Here is a 17580-nt window from a genome sequence, read left to right as displayed (position 1 = left end):
TCCTGTTTTCTCCCCATAAGCTTTGATCCCATTTGCCCCAAGTGCCATTCCACCACGGAATGAGGCATTAGAATATCTCAACTGTTGTAAACCTACCGGCTCCCAGTGAGTGAGATTTGCCAATTTGCTTGACTGCATCAAGTGTCAGGTGCAGACGGAATAGTTACACAGAGTGGCTGATAGGAAACGTACACAAGCTCATGCCATTCTCTCTCTTGCTGATGGAATTGCTAATTAAGTTGTTGGACATTGGCTGGAATTCTCCGGTTGTTGGGATTCTCTTTTCCTGCCGGCAGCGCACTTGCGCCAGCGGGTTTCCCGGCAGCGTGGGGTGGCTTCAATGGGAAATCCCATTGACAAGCGGCGGGAGTATAGAATCCCTCCACCAGCGAATGGCGCTCCCGAGAAACATGCGGCTGGGAAACTGGAGAATCCAGCCCAACAGACAAATAGCTTTGTTGATCGGTGACCACTCAGACCAGTTGTTCTTTTAACAGTTCTGCTTTCGTCTGGCTTCCTGAGCAGTTTCTCGCAACATTTAATAAATGTTGACATTTACCATGTTATTTATTGACTTTTGATTTATTACTATTTTACTTCCCTTTCTACATTGTGGCCACCGCTAGTATGTGGATCTCTCTCTCATGAGGCAGAATGGAGAAAGTTTTACAGTTTTAGCAGATGCTGGATAAGATGATCACACAGTTTGCCAATGTCACGGGCGGAAGGCCTGATCAATTTTATTGGTCATTAAAATAAAACCAGTGAGCTGCCAGCGTTGAAATGCAGTTCACCGATTGGGGTGGCAGGAACTCTGACAGCTCTACTGCGAAGCTGAGTTGGCAGAATTAAATTGAGGAAGGGTAGCTGATGTGCTCCTCCAGGCCTCACAGAAACCATCACATGGAGGTTTTTGGATGACCCACCGTGGTCCCCTGAAGCACATTCTCCGGTCCGCCAACCACGTTTTCCGGGGCAGCACGCCCTCGCCGGCAGCGGGATGCTTCGTTCCTGCCACCTAACAATGGGATTTCCCATCGTGGCCACCCCACACTGCCTGGAAACCCGCCGCGGGTTTGGGTGCACTGCCGGCACAACGGAGAATCCCGCCGACGGAGAATCCAGCCCAGGGCGGGATTCTCCGCAATCGGCACGATGTCCGCCGACCGGCGCCAAAAACGACGCAAATCAGTCTGGCATCGCGCCGCCCCAAAGGTGTGGAATCCTCCGCATCTTGAGGAGCCGAGCCCTCACCTTGAGGGGTTAGGCCCGCGCCGGACTGATTTCCGCCCTGCCAGCTGGCGGGAAAGGCCTTTGGTGCCCCGCCAGCTGGCGCGAAACTGACTTTGCCGGGTGGCGCATGAGCGGGAGCGTCAGCGGCCGCTCACAGCATCCCCGCGCATGCACAGTGGAGGGGGTCTCTTCCGCCACCGCCACAGTGGAGACCATGGCGAAGGCGGAAGGAAAAGAGTGCCCCCACGGCACAGGCCCACCCGGGGATTGGTGGGCCCCGATCGCGGGCCAGGCCACTGTGGGGGCACCCCCCGGGGCCAGATCGCCCTGCGCCCCCCCCCCCCAGGAACCCGGAGCCCGCCCGCGCCGCCTTGTCCCGCCGGTAAGAGAGGTGGTTTGATTCTCGCCGGTGGGACAGGCATTCCAGCAGCAGGACTTCGGCCCATCGCGGCCGGAGAATCACCGGGGGGGGGGCCCGCCAACCGGCGCGATTCCCACCCCCGCCGAATATCCGGTGCCGGAGAATTCGGCAACCGGCGGGGGCGGTATTCACGCCAGCCCCCGGCGATTCTCCGACCCGGCGGGGGTTCGGAGAATCCCGCCCCTGGTCCTTTTGATGTCAGAGAAGCTGAATTTGACCAAAAGACTATAAAAGGTGGAGCAAAAGTAGAAGTTGTCCCATTGGATCTGCTCTGCCATTCAATGAGATCATGAGTGTGCCAATTTGCATTGGCTAGTTTGCACATTTAAACAATTCCACAAAAATGGCGCTGAGCCAAATGTTGATAGAATGTTAGTGCTGTGAAAACTGGGGACTATAATCAATCTCCATAAGTGTTCACATATAACCATATATCACCATATATAGACTGTGTTTACATCTCCTAACATTTACAGATACTGGCACATGCAACAGCTTCCTGTCTTGTGGGTGTTTTATTTTTAGCTAAATGGCAAAATTGCTTAAAAGAATGCTTGAATAAAACTGTACTTTTTTTGTTCACCTCCCTCAATAATTAACATAAATTTCCACATTGCATACAAGTGTTGCACAGCCGTCAGATTATGTGTTAAGAGAACAACGATTCAAAACTATCATTGTCCTGCAGAATCGTCTATGGAAGCAAGAATGGAAGTGAAGCCAAAGATGCCTTTATCGCACAGCATAAGCTCACTGTATCATGGAAACAGAAATTCCAGCAGAGAAGGAGGCCACTCGGCCCATTGTGTTTATGCTAACTCCATGCTGGAGTTATCATAGATGGGCTGGCATGTGCAGATCAGAACAGTTTATTCTAATCCTTGATCTCCGTTTCCATGATTCCTAATTTCCTCTTAACTGTTGTATTCCAATGGTTCCTGAGCTCATTGTTAAATTTGCACAATCTATGTGCTTAACTGTCGTGTCTGTAGATAACCTCAGCACTGGCAAGTTCAATTATAAATATTTGTTCAGTAAATGAAAATGTTCTTTCTTTGCTTTTTAATATGCATTTAATTTTGGATTACCAAACAACTGTTACGGTTTTAGTAATTGTGAACACACACCCATAATGGCCGGGATTTTCCACTCCACTCCCACCCCACAGCAGGGTCCTCCAGTCCTGTCGAAGTCACTGGCTGGAAAGTCCCACCAAATAGGCACAGGGGCATCACTTAGCAGAATGCTGGATGCTTTAATCTCAGAATTTAAGCAGATAATTAATCTCTCTCTGTTCAAATATTAACTCCTAATTGAATAAATACCTTATCAGGCATGGAATTTCAACACTTTTTCTCTATGCGTTTACCATGATTGGAACTGAAAAGTACACAGAACTCCAGATCATGCCTTAGCTAATTTAAAAAAAACATGGGATGGGGCGTTGCTGCCTCGGCCAGCGTTTGTCACCCATCCCCTACTACCTTTGAGAAGGTGATGGTGAGCTGCCTTCTTGAACCGCTGCAGTCCATTTGGTGTGGCTATTCACACAGTGCTGTTAGGAAGAGAGTTCCAGCTTTTTGACCCAGCAACCGTGAAGGAACGGCGATCTAGTTCCAAGTCAGGATGGTGTGTGGCTTGGAGGGGAATGTCCAGGTTGGTGGTGTCCCCATGCGCCTGCTGACCTTGTATAGTCCAAGTTTGTGACACAAGGGTGCCCATGAAAATATTTAATTGAAGCAGAAAATATGTACCTTCAGAACAACTTGAGATTTATGGAAAGTACAATCAATTAATATTTTAAGTAAAAGTGAAGTGTGCAATCACTTTCATTCTTAGCAGCAAAACACATTGTTATCAACAGGAATTCCATTGTGCAATATCCCCAAAAGAATTCTATCTAAAATGTTTATACATCTGAAATACAAACTCATTACCAGGTAAATTCACTGGACCTGTGCTCCCAGCGCTGAAGAGAATGTGGATTGGAGCCCGGTTTCCAACCTGTGGGAACAGGGATTCAGTGAATTGACCCGTACATTTTGATTGCATTTATATTTTCTGAATGCATCTCAAAAATGTACTGCCCTTGGATGACCTTGATTCGAAGAAGACTATTTAATGTTTTTTTTAACAGAACACTGGCTACTGAACACTGAGGGAAGACAAGCAAATGGGTCACAGTCCTCTCAGAAGTCGATTGAAAGGATACTGCTTCAGACTTGATTAAAGGGCAAGCCAACTGCTCCAGATTAAGCAAAGCAGAGGAAATGGTTTCCCCTCACTGCCCACCATCTTTCATATCCTGGTGTACCCCCCCCCCCACCCCACCCCCGCCTCCACAATGGCTCAGCTGAGAATTGGCAACACCGAGACAAAGACAAGTTGCATATTTAGATGTCATTAAATTGGGATTTATGTTAATGACCTGTGTGAAAACTAAGCTGCTGCCCTGCAGGATTTAAAAAAAAAGTAATTTGCGCTGAACTAAATGTTGGAATTAATTATTAGATAAATAGGTCGATGTACCATCAGAGATAGGGAAATGGCAATCAGTGCTCACCCATGAACTGAATGTTGAAAGTGCAAATCAAAACCATTAGTTAAACAGGGAGGTGCCTCATCTGGGATTAGGAACACTGCCTAATGATAATAATAATCTTTATCAGTGTCACAAGTAGGCTTACATTAACACTGCAGTGAAGTTACTGTGACAATCCCCTAGTCGCCACATTCCAGCGCCCGTTTGGGTACGCAGCGGGAGAATTCAGAATGTCCAATTTACCTAACAAGCATGTCTTTCGGGACTTGTGGGAAGAAACCGGAGCACCCGGAGGAAACCCACGCAGACACGGGGAGAATGTGCAGACTCCGCACAGACAGTGACCCAAACCGGGAATCGAACCTGGGTCCCTGGCGCTGTGAGGCAACAGTGCTAACCACTGTGCTACAGTGCCGCCAAACGTTTTGGACACTAAGGGGCAACTTATAATGGTCAATCCACCTAACCTGCACTTCTTTGGACTATGAAAGAAAACCCGGAGGAAACCCACGCAGACATGGGAGAAGGTGCAAACTCCACACAGACAGTCACCTAAGGCTGGAATTGAACCCAGGTCCCTGGTGCTGTGAGGCAGCAGTGCTAACCACTGCACCACCATGCTGCTGAATTCAATGGTATTTTAATTGTTGCAGTCTGATTTTAAAGTCTGGGTTTTAGACTCTTCGAGGTACAGCATTTATGATTTGTCCTCCACCTCCCTTCTCCCCTTCAGAATAACGCTGGGCATCTCCTAGTCAGATGGCTGTGCAGATGAAGCCTTAAACTGCTTTGCTGGGAGTTTTACTGGATTCCTCCAGATTGGCTGTATTATCATCAGCTGAAGATTGGAAATGTGTAACATGAGGTCATGCTGGTTGATCAGGAGAACACTCTACGGAAATTCCAGCTGCTCATCTCCTGAACATGTCTTTATCTTTCAAACATATCCAACCATTTCATATAGGTGAGGCTGGTCTGTTCTCAATTTGTCCAGTAGATGGAGCATTGCACAGGTTTGTTCCGACTTAGAAAATAAGCTATAGCCATATTCATAATTTTGTTGGTCCAGGAATATGCCAGGTCGATAATTTGTTTCCAATATTCTATGGATGAACAAACACTCTATAGGGAATCCAGATTGTAGTTACAGCATTATTTTGAATAGATGATCTTTGTCAATAGAAACATCAATCTACATAACTTATAAAGGTAAAATATAAACATGCCCATTTAAAGTTTCAGAAACGGCACTCTTGTTTTCTTTTCTTGATAAGAAAGTAGTGGAAAGCACCACCAAGGGAATGAAAACAGCAAAGAGCATGTATCAGTCATTTATATGATGACATGACTGTTGCTTAATTACAAGTTTTAAGGCTGGTGTTTTCATGTGCAAAGATTCAGGAATATAAATGCTAAAATGCTGCCTCAAAGAGACATCAAACCTCTTTCGATTTAAAGCTGTCACCTCCCTTATGTCCCGCACCCTCCTACGCCCTCCTTGCCCCTCGCCCCCAGCTCCACACTGAAAATAGAAAAAACTTTAAAAAGTTTGATATGTCTTGTCAATTACTTTCTGCGGCATCCTTCTTTGTTTCAACCCCTCAGTCAATCAGAGTACACAGAAATGTGGTCATTTGTCATTTAGGAATCGTAATTTTATACATACACACATAGACATATCTATCTATCCATATAGATATACGTATGTACATATATATTTATATGTACACACACTTAAAAATGTTAATGCACATTTTCTACAGGGACACCACAGCTTTAAATGGTTACTGCGCAGAATTACAGGTAGCCTAATAAATAGCGCGTTAACAAAGAACGAACCTTACAAGCAGACTTTCATCCACTACCACTGAAGAATTTCAGACAGTACATGTAAAGGCTGGAGTTAAGCGACACAGGAAAACATTTACTTTTGACACTGGAACCATCGCAAAAAATCTTCCCATCTTAAATCATATCAGTGACAACATGTTTTACTGGTCGACCCCCTTTAAAAATGCCCAGATTAAATTATTAACGACTTGTGGTTGATCCTGTTGAAGCCAGTGGCTGCCCTCGGGCACAATGTTCAGTCTGAAGCAATTCCTCACATATGTCTTCGTGATCTCGGCCATTCGGAGTTCCAGAAATTCTTCCCTTTCTCCCCACAGCAACAGGGTAGGTGACATCACCTCATTCTGATTCAGGGGAAGGCAACTGTAAAACAAAAGTCATCATTGTCTGGGAGTGAACAACTATAGGTTTAAACTTGAGATGCGCAGGAATTCAACTTCCTTTTTAACTGAACTAAAAGACTGAAAATCAAGAATCAAGGATGGGTCATTTCCTTTTAGGTACTGTTACATTTTCCCCTGCTTACTTCCCTTTCTAAAAGCATCTCTTCACTTAAAATGGAGCGAGAAAATGTTGGAAATACTCAGCAAGCCTGGCAGCATCTGTGGAGAAAGAATCAGGGGGTTAAGGGGCAAAAAACCTCCCATGGTCAGGGCCTAATGGGGCTCCCATGTCAGGAGGGAGGACGATCTATACTGCCCATCCACTCATGGTAACTCTAGAGCCTTTGGCAGCCTGATTGCTGAGGCCGGTGAGGAATAGAAGGGCTCCTCAACATCGAGGGGAAAGGAAAATCCGGGCAATGGACAAGGATATGGGGATTATTTTGAGCTCGCACTCGCCGTCTGCGGGATGGGCGGCACAGGCGGAAATTCCTGCGAGAATCCAGAGATGTGATTCTTGCCGAAGAGATCGCGTTTCCCGATTTTCCCCACCCCTTGCCGCCGAAGTCATTGCAGCACGGTAGCACAGTGATTAGCACTGTTGCTTCACAGCGCCAGGATCCCGGCTTCCCGGCTTGGGTCGCTGTCTGTGCGGAGTTTGCATGTTCGCCCCGTGTCTGCGTGGGTTTCCTCCGGGTGCTCCGCTTTCCTCCCATAAGTCCCAAAAGACCTGCTGTTAGGTAATTTGGACAATCTGAATTCCCCCTCTGTGTACCCGAACAGGCGCTGGAATGTGGTGACTAGGGGCTTTTCACAGTAACTTCATTGCAGTGTTAATGTAAGCCTACTTGTGACAATAATAAAGATTATTATTCGGTTAATGCCCACAAAGGGCGTGACCCTCATTTTAATAGTTTTACATGTATTTAAATATTAAGAACTCTCTGTCACATGATCCTCCCCTCACTAAATAGTCATACTTTGCCAATGTGACATCACGTAAGCAAGGTTTACAACAGGTTTGACACAATGAAATGTATCCGAGGAGATCTTCCAGGGGCACAGGGTAAGTATATCCCCAGGGGGTAGAGGGAGATGCCTGGGAAGTGCCCTGGCATGGCAGCCAGCACAGGTTGGCACTGCCATGTGAGGGGGGGGGTGGCAGCCCCTGATATCTCCGCATTGGGGGTTGGAGGCCATGATGCTGCAGTGATCTCTGTGGAGCTGGTCAACGGCTCTATGAGGACCCGGTCCACCAGAGGGACAGCGTAATCCATATCCACTCTCTTCTTCTCTTCAGAGAGGTACAGTATTTGGTGAGAAAACTGGTCTGTGCAACTGGAGACGTACATGGCAGCTTTCATGACACTTTGGTAGATTCTGGTAAGTTTCCGCCCAAAGTCACAAAACCAGTCCAGATCTGGACACAAAGTCAACCAATAGGACTGTCTTAACTGTCCTAACTGTGGCAATACAAGTGAGAAATGCACTGACATTTACATTTCTAGACCCTGCCAGGCTAGAGTGGCTGTTACCCAGTATGCTGTCCACCACAGGAAACTTGTTAATGCTTCATTTAGAGACACAGCAGCTTCTTCAGTCCAATTCCCCTGGGATTGCCAGCAGCAATATGAGCGGCATACTTGATTGGAAGTCAAATCAACATCCACACAGCATATAGACACCAAAAATGTAATAATTTCAGTGTCCCCAATGCACTTCCTCACTGTCAAACCTCAACAGAAAGGATTTATACCACATCTCAGAAAGCTGCACATGGATGCCTGCATTCCTAGCAAAGTTTGAAGCAAAGTCACCTGCGTTTAACTCGTTTTGTGATTGGGAGATGCCGAGGCAACAGCCCTCAATAGCTCCTGTGCAACCTGCAGTGTGCCTTCCTGCATTGGACCTCCTTCATCCTGCTGCCTCCCCCTCTGGCAGTCACTGTTGTTGGATGGAGCTGAGACTGCGACCCAGGGGAGAGCGCAAGATCACAGCTGGAGGGAGGGGAAAGTGCAAGGTCGAGGCCATGGACTGGGGGGAGGGAGACTGTGGCCTGGGGGATAGAGTGAGTCCGAGGCCGAGTGTGGGACTGCGGCCTGGAGTTGAAAGCAGGTCCGAGGTTAAAGCAGCCCTGTGGCCTTGAGCCAAGAGTGGGAATGAAATTGTGAGTAGATCCGTGGCCTGAGGTAGAACGGTGAAGGAATGGGAGTTTTCCTACATCTACATTTCTCCTAGAGAAATCCAGATATGGAGAGGTTGGAGGAGGGGATGACTGAGGGGGCAAGGGAGGGCATAAATGAGTGAGTGGGGGCAGAATGGGGTGAGAGAGAGGGCATGAATGAGTGTGGGGGTTAGTTGAAGGCCTAATGAACTCTTTTGATGCCTCACGATTGATTTTGATGCCTAATAAGTGTTGTTGATGCTTGATGATGGTTTCACATTCATAGGAGCATCAAAACAAATGGAGGCCATTTGAGCCTGTTCTACCTTTGACAAGATCATGCTTATCTGGGTGTAGCTTCAACTGCACCTTCCTCTCTGTCCCCCACAACCTTTGACTCCCTCATCTATTGAAAATTTAACACTGAACAAATTCAATGACCCAGACTCCGCTGCTTTCTGTGGAAGAGAATTTCATGGATTAATGACCAGTGAGAGAAAAATAAACCTCACCCTCACCTTAAAAGGGAGAAATCTTATTTTGAAACCTTGTCCCCTAATTCTAGTCTCTCTCACAAGAGCAAACATCTTCCCAGCATCCACCCTATCAAGTTTCCTCAGGATTTTACATGTTTACGGTAGCACAGTGGTTAGCACTGTTGCTTCACAGTGCTCTGGATTCCTCCCACCAGTCCCGAAAGATGTGCTTGTTAGGTGAATTGGACATTCTGAATTTTCCCTCTGTGTACCCGAACAGGCGCCGGAGTGTGGCGACTAAGGGCGTTTCACAGTAACCTGATTGCAGTGTTAATGTAAGCCTACTTGAGACACTAATAAAGATTACCATTATTATTATTAATAAGATTGTCCCTCATTCCTCTAGACTCCACTGGGTAAAGGCACAACTTGTTCAACCTTTCTGCACAAGCCGTGCCCCTCATTCAAGTTGAGTGAATCTTCTGTGAATTGCTTCTAATGCAACTGTACCCTTTCTCAAAGAAGTTTACCAACACTATACACAGTACGCCAGATGTGGGCTCACCAAGGCCCTGTACAACTGCAGTAAAATTTCCCTACTTTTATATTCCATTCCCCTTACAATAAATGCCTTCTTGATCACTAGCTGTACCCAACTCCCTCTGTACAATTGAGTTCTTTCCAGAATTTAAGGAATTTCAGAGGATTATAAACAGTACACCTAATTATCTTCGCTGCCATGTCTTTAAAGACCTTAGGATGCAGGCAATAGCAGGTCATGGGGACTTGTCAGCCTTTAGGTCCAATAGTTTTCCTAGTACCTTCTCACTGGTGATTGTTTTAAGAAGTCTGATGATCATTTTTGGCACCTCATCACAAATGACACCTTTTGACATTGATTGATGTTGAATGATGTTACTGAATGTTTTGAACCTATTTGAATGTCAATGATATCAAATATTTTTGGTAGGGGACTAAGTATGCTGTACACCACCACTCTCTCAACCCAGCACTGTGCCGGAAGACTACTTGTCTGCCATCCAGTATTGGATGAGCAGTATTAAATTGGATGAACATTTCCTACAGTTAAAGGTTGGGAAGACCATTGTCTTCACCCATGACAATCTTTACTCTTGCCCAAATATGCCGCCTGGAAGTGGATCACCATCTTGACATGGTGGAGAGGCTTGTGTGCTCCGATAGCCCTTTGAGCAATGCAGTCAGGAACTCTCTGCTCCTGAGGGGCGCCACCCATGGTGGCAAAGTCATAGAATTACAGAATTGTTACAGAGCAGGAGGCCTTTTGGCCCATCACATCTGCACTGACTCTCTGAATGAGCAATTCACTTAGTGCCCTTCCCTCACCTCCTTGTAACCCTGCACATTCTCTCTCTCCAAATAACACTGCAACTCCTTTTTGAATGCTTCAATTCAACCTGCCTTCATCACACTCTCAGGCAGTGCATTCTGGGCCTTACCCACTCGTTCTGTGAATTCTTTCTTCCAACATCACTTTTCCCTCTTTTACCAATTACTTTAAATCTGTTCCCTCTTGTTCTTGATCCTTTCAAGAGCGGGAACAGTTTCTCCCTGTCTACTCTGTCCAGACCACTCATGATTTTGAATACCTCTATCAAATCTCCTCTCAGCCTTCTTTCCGCAAGGAAAACAGACCTACCTTCTCCAATCTATTTTCCTAAATGAAGTTCCTCATCCCTAAAAATCTTTCTCTTGAATCTTTTGTGCACCACCCTCTCTAATTCACATCCTTCCTAAAGTGGTGCTCAATACTGTACACAATACTCTAGCTGAGGTCCAACTAGTGTCTTGCACAAGTTCAGCATAACCTGCTTGTCCTTGTACTCTATATTTGTATTAATAAAGCCTAGGATATGTTGCCTGTCCTTTCCTATACTCTTTTCTCTGTCCTTTCTGTGGCTCTGTTCCGATTATGGCAATCAGTGAATTTGCCCTTCTTTCTATGTTATCTATGTCCTAATGCTTAGAGTCACCAGGTATCAAATGATACCACCACAAGTTTCAACCGGCTATCGATCAAAGAGCCAAACACCAGTTAGTTAGTTCAAGGTCAAGGGTACTTTATTTACACACAATTAGTCATGCAACATAAACACTACTAGTTAACTAAACCTATCGACTAAGACAACCTGTACTTAACTTCGGGCACCCGGCTTCGGTCAGAGAAACAGTGGCCGCTGTTCGATTCTGGATCTATCGGGTTCGAAGGAGTAACTGCTGCTCAGCTAGGCTCATCCGCCTGGTAGTGAGCGTTGAACTTGCACTCGCTTCTGGTGTTGCTACACTTGGAGATGGCCGTGACCGGGGTACCAGGGCCAAGAGCGAGTGAACATGTGGCGGACTCTTCTTCTTATACTTGGGGGTTTTAGCGCTCTTTTGGGCGGTCCTCCGGTTTGGGCCCCACTAATTGGGTGATTCTCCCATTGGGCGCGATTCTCCCAACGGGAGTCTAAGTGCCGACGCCGGAGTGAAAACCGGAGTGTTTCACTCCATAAGGCAGCCTGACCAAAGAGAGGAATTCCAAGTGCAGCTCACAGCCAATTTGAAACATCCCAACACATCCAACTCAATTCCAGAATAGTGGGGTCAAATAAACTCGACTCCTGTGCCCAGGCCGTTAAGTTCGATTGTCATGGGCCCAGATCTTCCTTTCTCTACAGAGCTGTATCCTGGAAGATATGTTGGGGGACTACCCCAATGGAAGTCTCCATGCAAGGACTGCACGGGAAGCCCAGGAAGTTTCAACTTCCATCGGGCGATTACGCCGCGCCTGGAACTCTCCGAATCTCCGATGGACATCGGATGGTTCCGACTCACTTAGCAGAAAGATTACCCAGGAAGAGTTAGGATTAAAGCTGGATCTAACAATTATAACTCCTGAGTAACTGTACTCTTGACCCCCTCAGTGGATCCCCCCCCCCCCCCCCCCCGCAACCCGACTATCCCCCAACCCCTAAATAATGCAGGTTAAATATCTGTTATTTGCTATAGATATTCAGTATCCATTTGGAACAGATGCTTCAGGGGAGGCCCATTAAAAACAATGCAATCTCTCTTCTGGATGACCCTTTCCTTGAAGAGCTATTGCAGCTGCAGCTTTCCCTTTTTCCTATGGGAGGAATGCATCTTTTTGTGCCTGCCCAAATGACAAACAGAAATCAGAGATTGGGCAGATGATGAATTATGGAGAAGAGCCAAGTTCAGGAACCATTTTGACTCAGTGAAGTGCTGCAACTTTGACAATTCTTGCACGACACATCTTTTGAGAAAGGGAGATGAAAGCACGCTGGGTTTAGTACACTAACTTCCTGCAAGTTTTCTTTTCTCTGCCAACATTGAAGACCTTCCACAAAAAGAGTTAGGTTTACATTGATCATCCGCGACCCCACAACCACCACCCCTCACCAACCACCCCTCAACAACCACCCCTCATCCACCACCCCTCATCCACCACCCCTCATCCGTGACCCCTCATCCGCGATCCCTCATCCGCGACCCCTAATCCACCACGCCTCACCCATCGCCCCTCATCCACCAACCCTCACCCACCACCACTCATCCAACGACCCCTCATCCGTGACCCCTCATCCACCACCCCACATCCGTGACCTCTCATCCGTGACCCCTCATCCGCCACCCCTCATCCGCCACCCCTCATCCATCACCCCTCATCCTCCACCCCTCATCCTCCACCCCTCATCCTCCACCCCTCATCCTCCACCCCTCATCCTCCACCCCTCATCCTCCACCCCTCATCCTCCACCCCTCATCCTCCACCCCTCATCCTCCACCCCTCATCCTCCACCCCTCATCCTCCACCCCTCATCCTCCACCCCTCATCCTCCACCCCTCATCCTCCACCCCTCATCCGCGACCCCTCATCCATCACCCCTCATCCGCCACCCCTCATCCGCCACCCCTCATCCTCCACCCCTCATCCGCGACCCCTCATCCTCCACCCCTCATCCACCAACCCTCATCCATCACCCCTCATCCTCCACCCCTCATCCGCCACCCCTCATCCTCCACCCCTCATCCGCGACCCCTCATCCTCCACCCCTCATCCTCTACCCCTCATCCTCTACCCCTCATCCACCAACCCTCATCCACCACCCCTCATCCACCACCCCTCATCCGCGACCCCTCATCCTCCACCCCTCATCCACCAACCCTCATCCACCAACCCTCATCCATCACCCCTCATCCATCACCCCTCATCCATCACCCCTCATCCATCACCCCTCATCCTACACCCCTCATCCACCAACCCTCATCCATCACCCCTCATCCGCGACCCCTCATCCTCCACCCCTCATCCACCACCCCTCATCCATCACCCTTCATCCACCAACCCTCACCCACCACCACTCATCCACCACCCCACATCCGTGACCCCTAATCCACCACCCCTCATCCATCACCCCTCATCCATCACCCCTCATCCATCACCCCTCATCCATCACCCCTCATCCATCACCCCTCATCCATCACCCCTCATCCATCACCCCTCATTCATCACCCCTCATTCATCACCCCTCATCCTCCACCCCTCATCCTCCACCCCTCATCCACCACCCCTCATCCACCACCCCTCATCCACCACCCCTCATCCACCACCCCTCATCCACCACCCCTCATCCACCACCCCTCATCCACCACCCCTCATCCGCGACCCCTCATCCGCCACCCCTCATCCGCCACCCCTCATCCTCCACCCCTCATCCTCCACCCCTCATCCTCCACCCCTCATCCTCCACCCCTCATCCTCCACCCCTCATCCGCCACCCCTCATCCTCCACCCCTCATCCTCCACCCCTCATCCTCCACCCCTCATCCTCCACCCCTCATCCACCACCCCTCATCCGCGACCCCTCATCCACCACCCCTCATCCACCACCCCTCATCCTCCACCCCTCATTCGTGACCCCTCATCCGCGACCCCTCATCCGCGACACCTCATCCGCGACCCCTCATCCGCGACCCCTCATCCGCGACCCCTCATCCACGACCCCTCATCCACGACCCCTCATCCACGACCCCTCATCCGCGACCCCTCATCCACCACCCCTCATCCACCACCCCTCATCCTCCACCCCTCATCCTCCACCCCTCATCCGCCACCCCTCATCCGCGACCCCTCATCCACCACCCCCCATCCATCACCCCTCATCCACCACCCCTCATCCGCGACCCCTCATCCTCCACCCCTCATCCTCCACCCCTCATCTGGGACCCCTCATCCTCCACCCCTCATTCGTGACCCCTCATCCGCGACCCCTCATCCGCGACCCCTCATCCGCGACCCCTCATCCTCCACCCCTCATCCGGGACCCCACATCCACCACCCCTCATCCACCACCCCTCATCCACCACCCCTCATCCACCACCCCTCATCCTCCACCCCTCATCCACCACCCCTCATCCGCGACCCCTCATCCACCACCCCCCATCCATCACCCCTCATCCTCCACCCCTCATCCATCACCCCTCATCCTCCACCCCTCATCCGCGACCCCTCATCCGCGACCCCTCATCCGCGACCCCTCATCCGCGACCCCTCATCCGCGACCCCTCATCCGCGACCCCTCATCCGCGACCCCTCATCCGCGACCCCTCATCCGCGACCCCTCATCCACCACCCCTCATCCTCGACCCCTCATCCGCCACCCCTCATCCGCCACCCCTCATCCACCACCCCTCATCCACCACCCCTCATCCACGACCCCTCATCCACGACCCCTCATCCACCACCCCTCATCCACGACCCCTCATCCCCGACCCCTCATCCACCACCCCTCATCCACCACCCCTCATCCACGACCCCTCATCCACGACCCCTCATCTCCGACCCCTCATCCACCACCCCTCATCCACCACCCCTCATCCACCACCCCTCATCCACCACCCCTCATCCACCACCCCTCATCCACCACCCCTCATCCACCACCCCTCATCCACCACCCCTCATCCACCACCCCTCATCCACCACTCCTCATCCGTGACTCCCACACAATCGGAGCACCAGAAGTGTGCACAATTCGTCACAAACTGGCCCTAATAACTTCATTTTCTGTACAGCAGGGTGAAAGTTAGCTCGCAACAAAAAGCTGAAATGTGAATTTATTGCATTCTATTATTCTGTCGAGCTTGTCTAGTTTGAAACAATTGGATTGCTGCAAATGAAAAAATCTATTAATCTCTCCATGGTAACAAAGAAAACTATCATTGAAAAGCAGAATACTGCCTATACTGAAAATCTGAAACTGTCCTAACCCCCACGGGGCCCAGGGGGAAACCAGTATCAATCTTCCCGTGGGGCTCGCGGAGTACGAGCTTCCCAGGTAAGGGGCGGAGGACACCCACTGCGTCTCATTAGAACTGAACAAAAAAGCTGGCCCGACAGGGACCCGCAAGTTGGTTGTCCCAACGGGGAGTGTGATTGTGGATAGTTGGTGCCGTGGCAGATTACTGTAAATGGTTAAAATAAATCTTTGCTTCCTGCCACTGGCTTCCTCGTTCATTAAAGAAACCAAAACAGAAAATACTGGAAAAACTTATCATGTCAGGCAGCATCCGTAGAGAGTTAACATTTCAGGTTGATGGCCTTTCATCAAAACTGGGAAAAGTTAAGACACGTAATGGGTTTTGATTGAGGGGTGTGTGGATGAGGACCATAACACCATAATAATAAACAAAATAATAAGACATAGGAGCAGGATTAGGCCACTAGGCCCATCGAGTCTGCTCCGCCATTCAATCATGGCTGATATTTTTCTCATCCTCATTCTCCTGCCTTCTCCCCATAACCCCTGATCCCCTTATTAATCAAGAACCTATCTATCTCTATCTTAAAGACACTCCGTGATTTGGCCTCCACAGCCTTCTGCAGCAAAGAATTTCACAGATTCACCACCTTCTGGCTGAAGAAATTCCACCTCATCTCTGTTTTAAAGGATCGTCCCTTCAGTCGGAGGCTGAGTCCCCTGGTTCTAGTTTTTCCTACAAGCGGAAACATCCTCTCCACGTCCACTCTATCCAGGCCTCTCAGTATCCTACAAGTTTCAATAAAATTCCCCTTCATCCTTCTAAACTCCAATAAGTACAGACCCAGAGTCCTAAACCACTCCTCATATGAAAAGCTCTTCATTCCAAGGATCATTCTTGTGAACCTCCACTGAACCCTTTCCAAAGCCAGCACATTCTTCCTGAGATGTAGGGCACAAACTGCTCACAATACTCCAAATGGGTTCTGACCAGAGCCTTATACAGCCTCAGAAATACATCCCTGCTCTTGTATTCTAGCCCTCTCGACATGAATGCTTACACTGCATTTGCGTACCTCACTGCCGACTGAACCTGCATGTTAACCTTAAGCGAATCTTGAACTAGGACATCCAATTCCCTTTGTGTTTCAGATTGCCTAAGCCTTTTCCCATTTAGAAATTAGTCTATGCCTCCATTCTTCCTGCCAATGTGCATAACCTCACACTTTTCCACTTTGTATTCCATCTGCCACTTCATTGCCCACTCTCCTATCCTGTCCAAGTTCTTCTGCAGTCTCCCTGCTTCCTCAATACTTCCTGTTCCTCTGCATATCTTTGCATCATCTGCAAACTCAGCAACAGTGCCTTCAGTTCCTTCTTCCAGAATATTAATGTATATTGTGAAAACTTGTGGTCCCAGCACAGACCCCTGAGGCACACCACTAGTCACCAGCTGCCATCCTGTAAAAGACCCCTTTATCCCCACTCTCTGCCTTCTGCCAGTCAGCCAATCCTCTATCCATGCCAGTATCTTACCCTTAACACCATGGGCTCTTAACTTATTTAACAGCCTCCTAAATGGCACCTTATCAAATGCCTTTTGGAAATCTAAATAGATCACGTCCACTGGTTCCCCTTTGTCTAAATTTCTTGTTACCTCCTAAACCAATTTTTAAAAAATAATTTAGAGTACCCAATTATTTTTTTCCAATTAAGGGGCAATTTTAGTATGGCCAATCCACCTAACCTGCACATCTTCTGGTTGTGGTGGTGAGATGGTAGCACAAGTGGATAGCACTGTGGCTTCACAGCGCCAGGGACCCAGGTTCAAAGAACAAAGAACAAAGAAATATACAGCACAGGAACAGGCCCTTCGGCCCTCCAAGCCCGTGCCGACCATGCTGCCCGACTAAACTACAATCTTCTACACTTCCTGGGTCCGTATCCCTCTATTCCCATCCTATTCATGTATTTGTCAAGATGCCCCTTAAATGTCACTATCGTCCCTGCTTCCACCACCTCCTCCGGTAGCGAGTTCCAGGCACCCACTACCCTCTGCGTAAAAAAACTTGCCTCGTACATCTACTCTAAACCTTGCCCCTCTCACCTTAAACCTATGCCCCGTAGTAATTGACCCCTCTACCCCGGGGAAAAGCCTCTGACTATCCACTCTGTCTATGCCCCTCATAATTTTGTAGACCTCTATCA

The 17580-nt window shown here is 48.9% G+C and overlaps 1 protein-coding gene across 1 annotated transcript in view; it reads right to left on the bottom strand.

The window, feature by feature from the left end:
- Nucleotides 1-3975: 3975 nt before the first annotated feature.
- The window catches only part of ephx4 (epoxide hydrolase 4), an 87796-nt gene continuing 74191 nt past the window's right edge, over nucleotides 3976-17580 (bottom strand). The window contains exon 7 of the mRNA XM_072510479.1: nucleotides 3976-6410. Within this exon, the coding sequence (XP_072366580.1) occupies nucleotides 6188-6410 (223 nt within the window). The 3' untranslated portion in view covers nucleotides 3976-6187. The remainder of the gene's footprint in view (nucleotides 6411-17580) is intronic.

This window comes from Scyliorhinus torazame, chromosome 7, assembly GCF_047496885.1.
Source record: "Scyliorhinus torazame isolate Kashiwa2021f chromosome 7, sScyTor2.1, whole genome shotgun sequence".
In the NCBI taxonomy this organism is placed as follows: domain Eukaryota; kingdom Metazoa; phylum Chordata; class Chondrichthyes; order Carcharhiniformes; family Scyliorhinidae; genus Scyliorhinus; species Scyliorhinus torazame.
The sequence above is the reverse complement of the archived record's forward strand: the minus strand, read 5'-3'. Positions and strand labels throughout refer to the sequence as shown.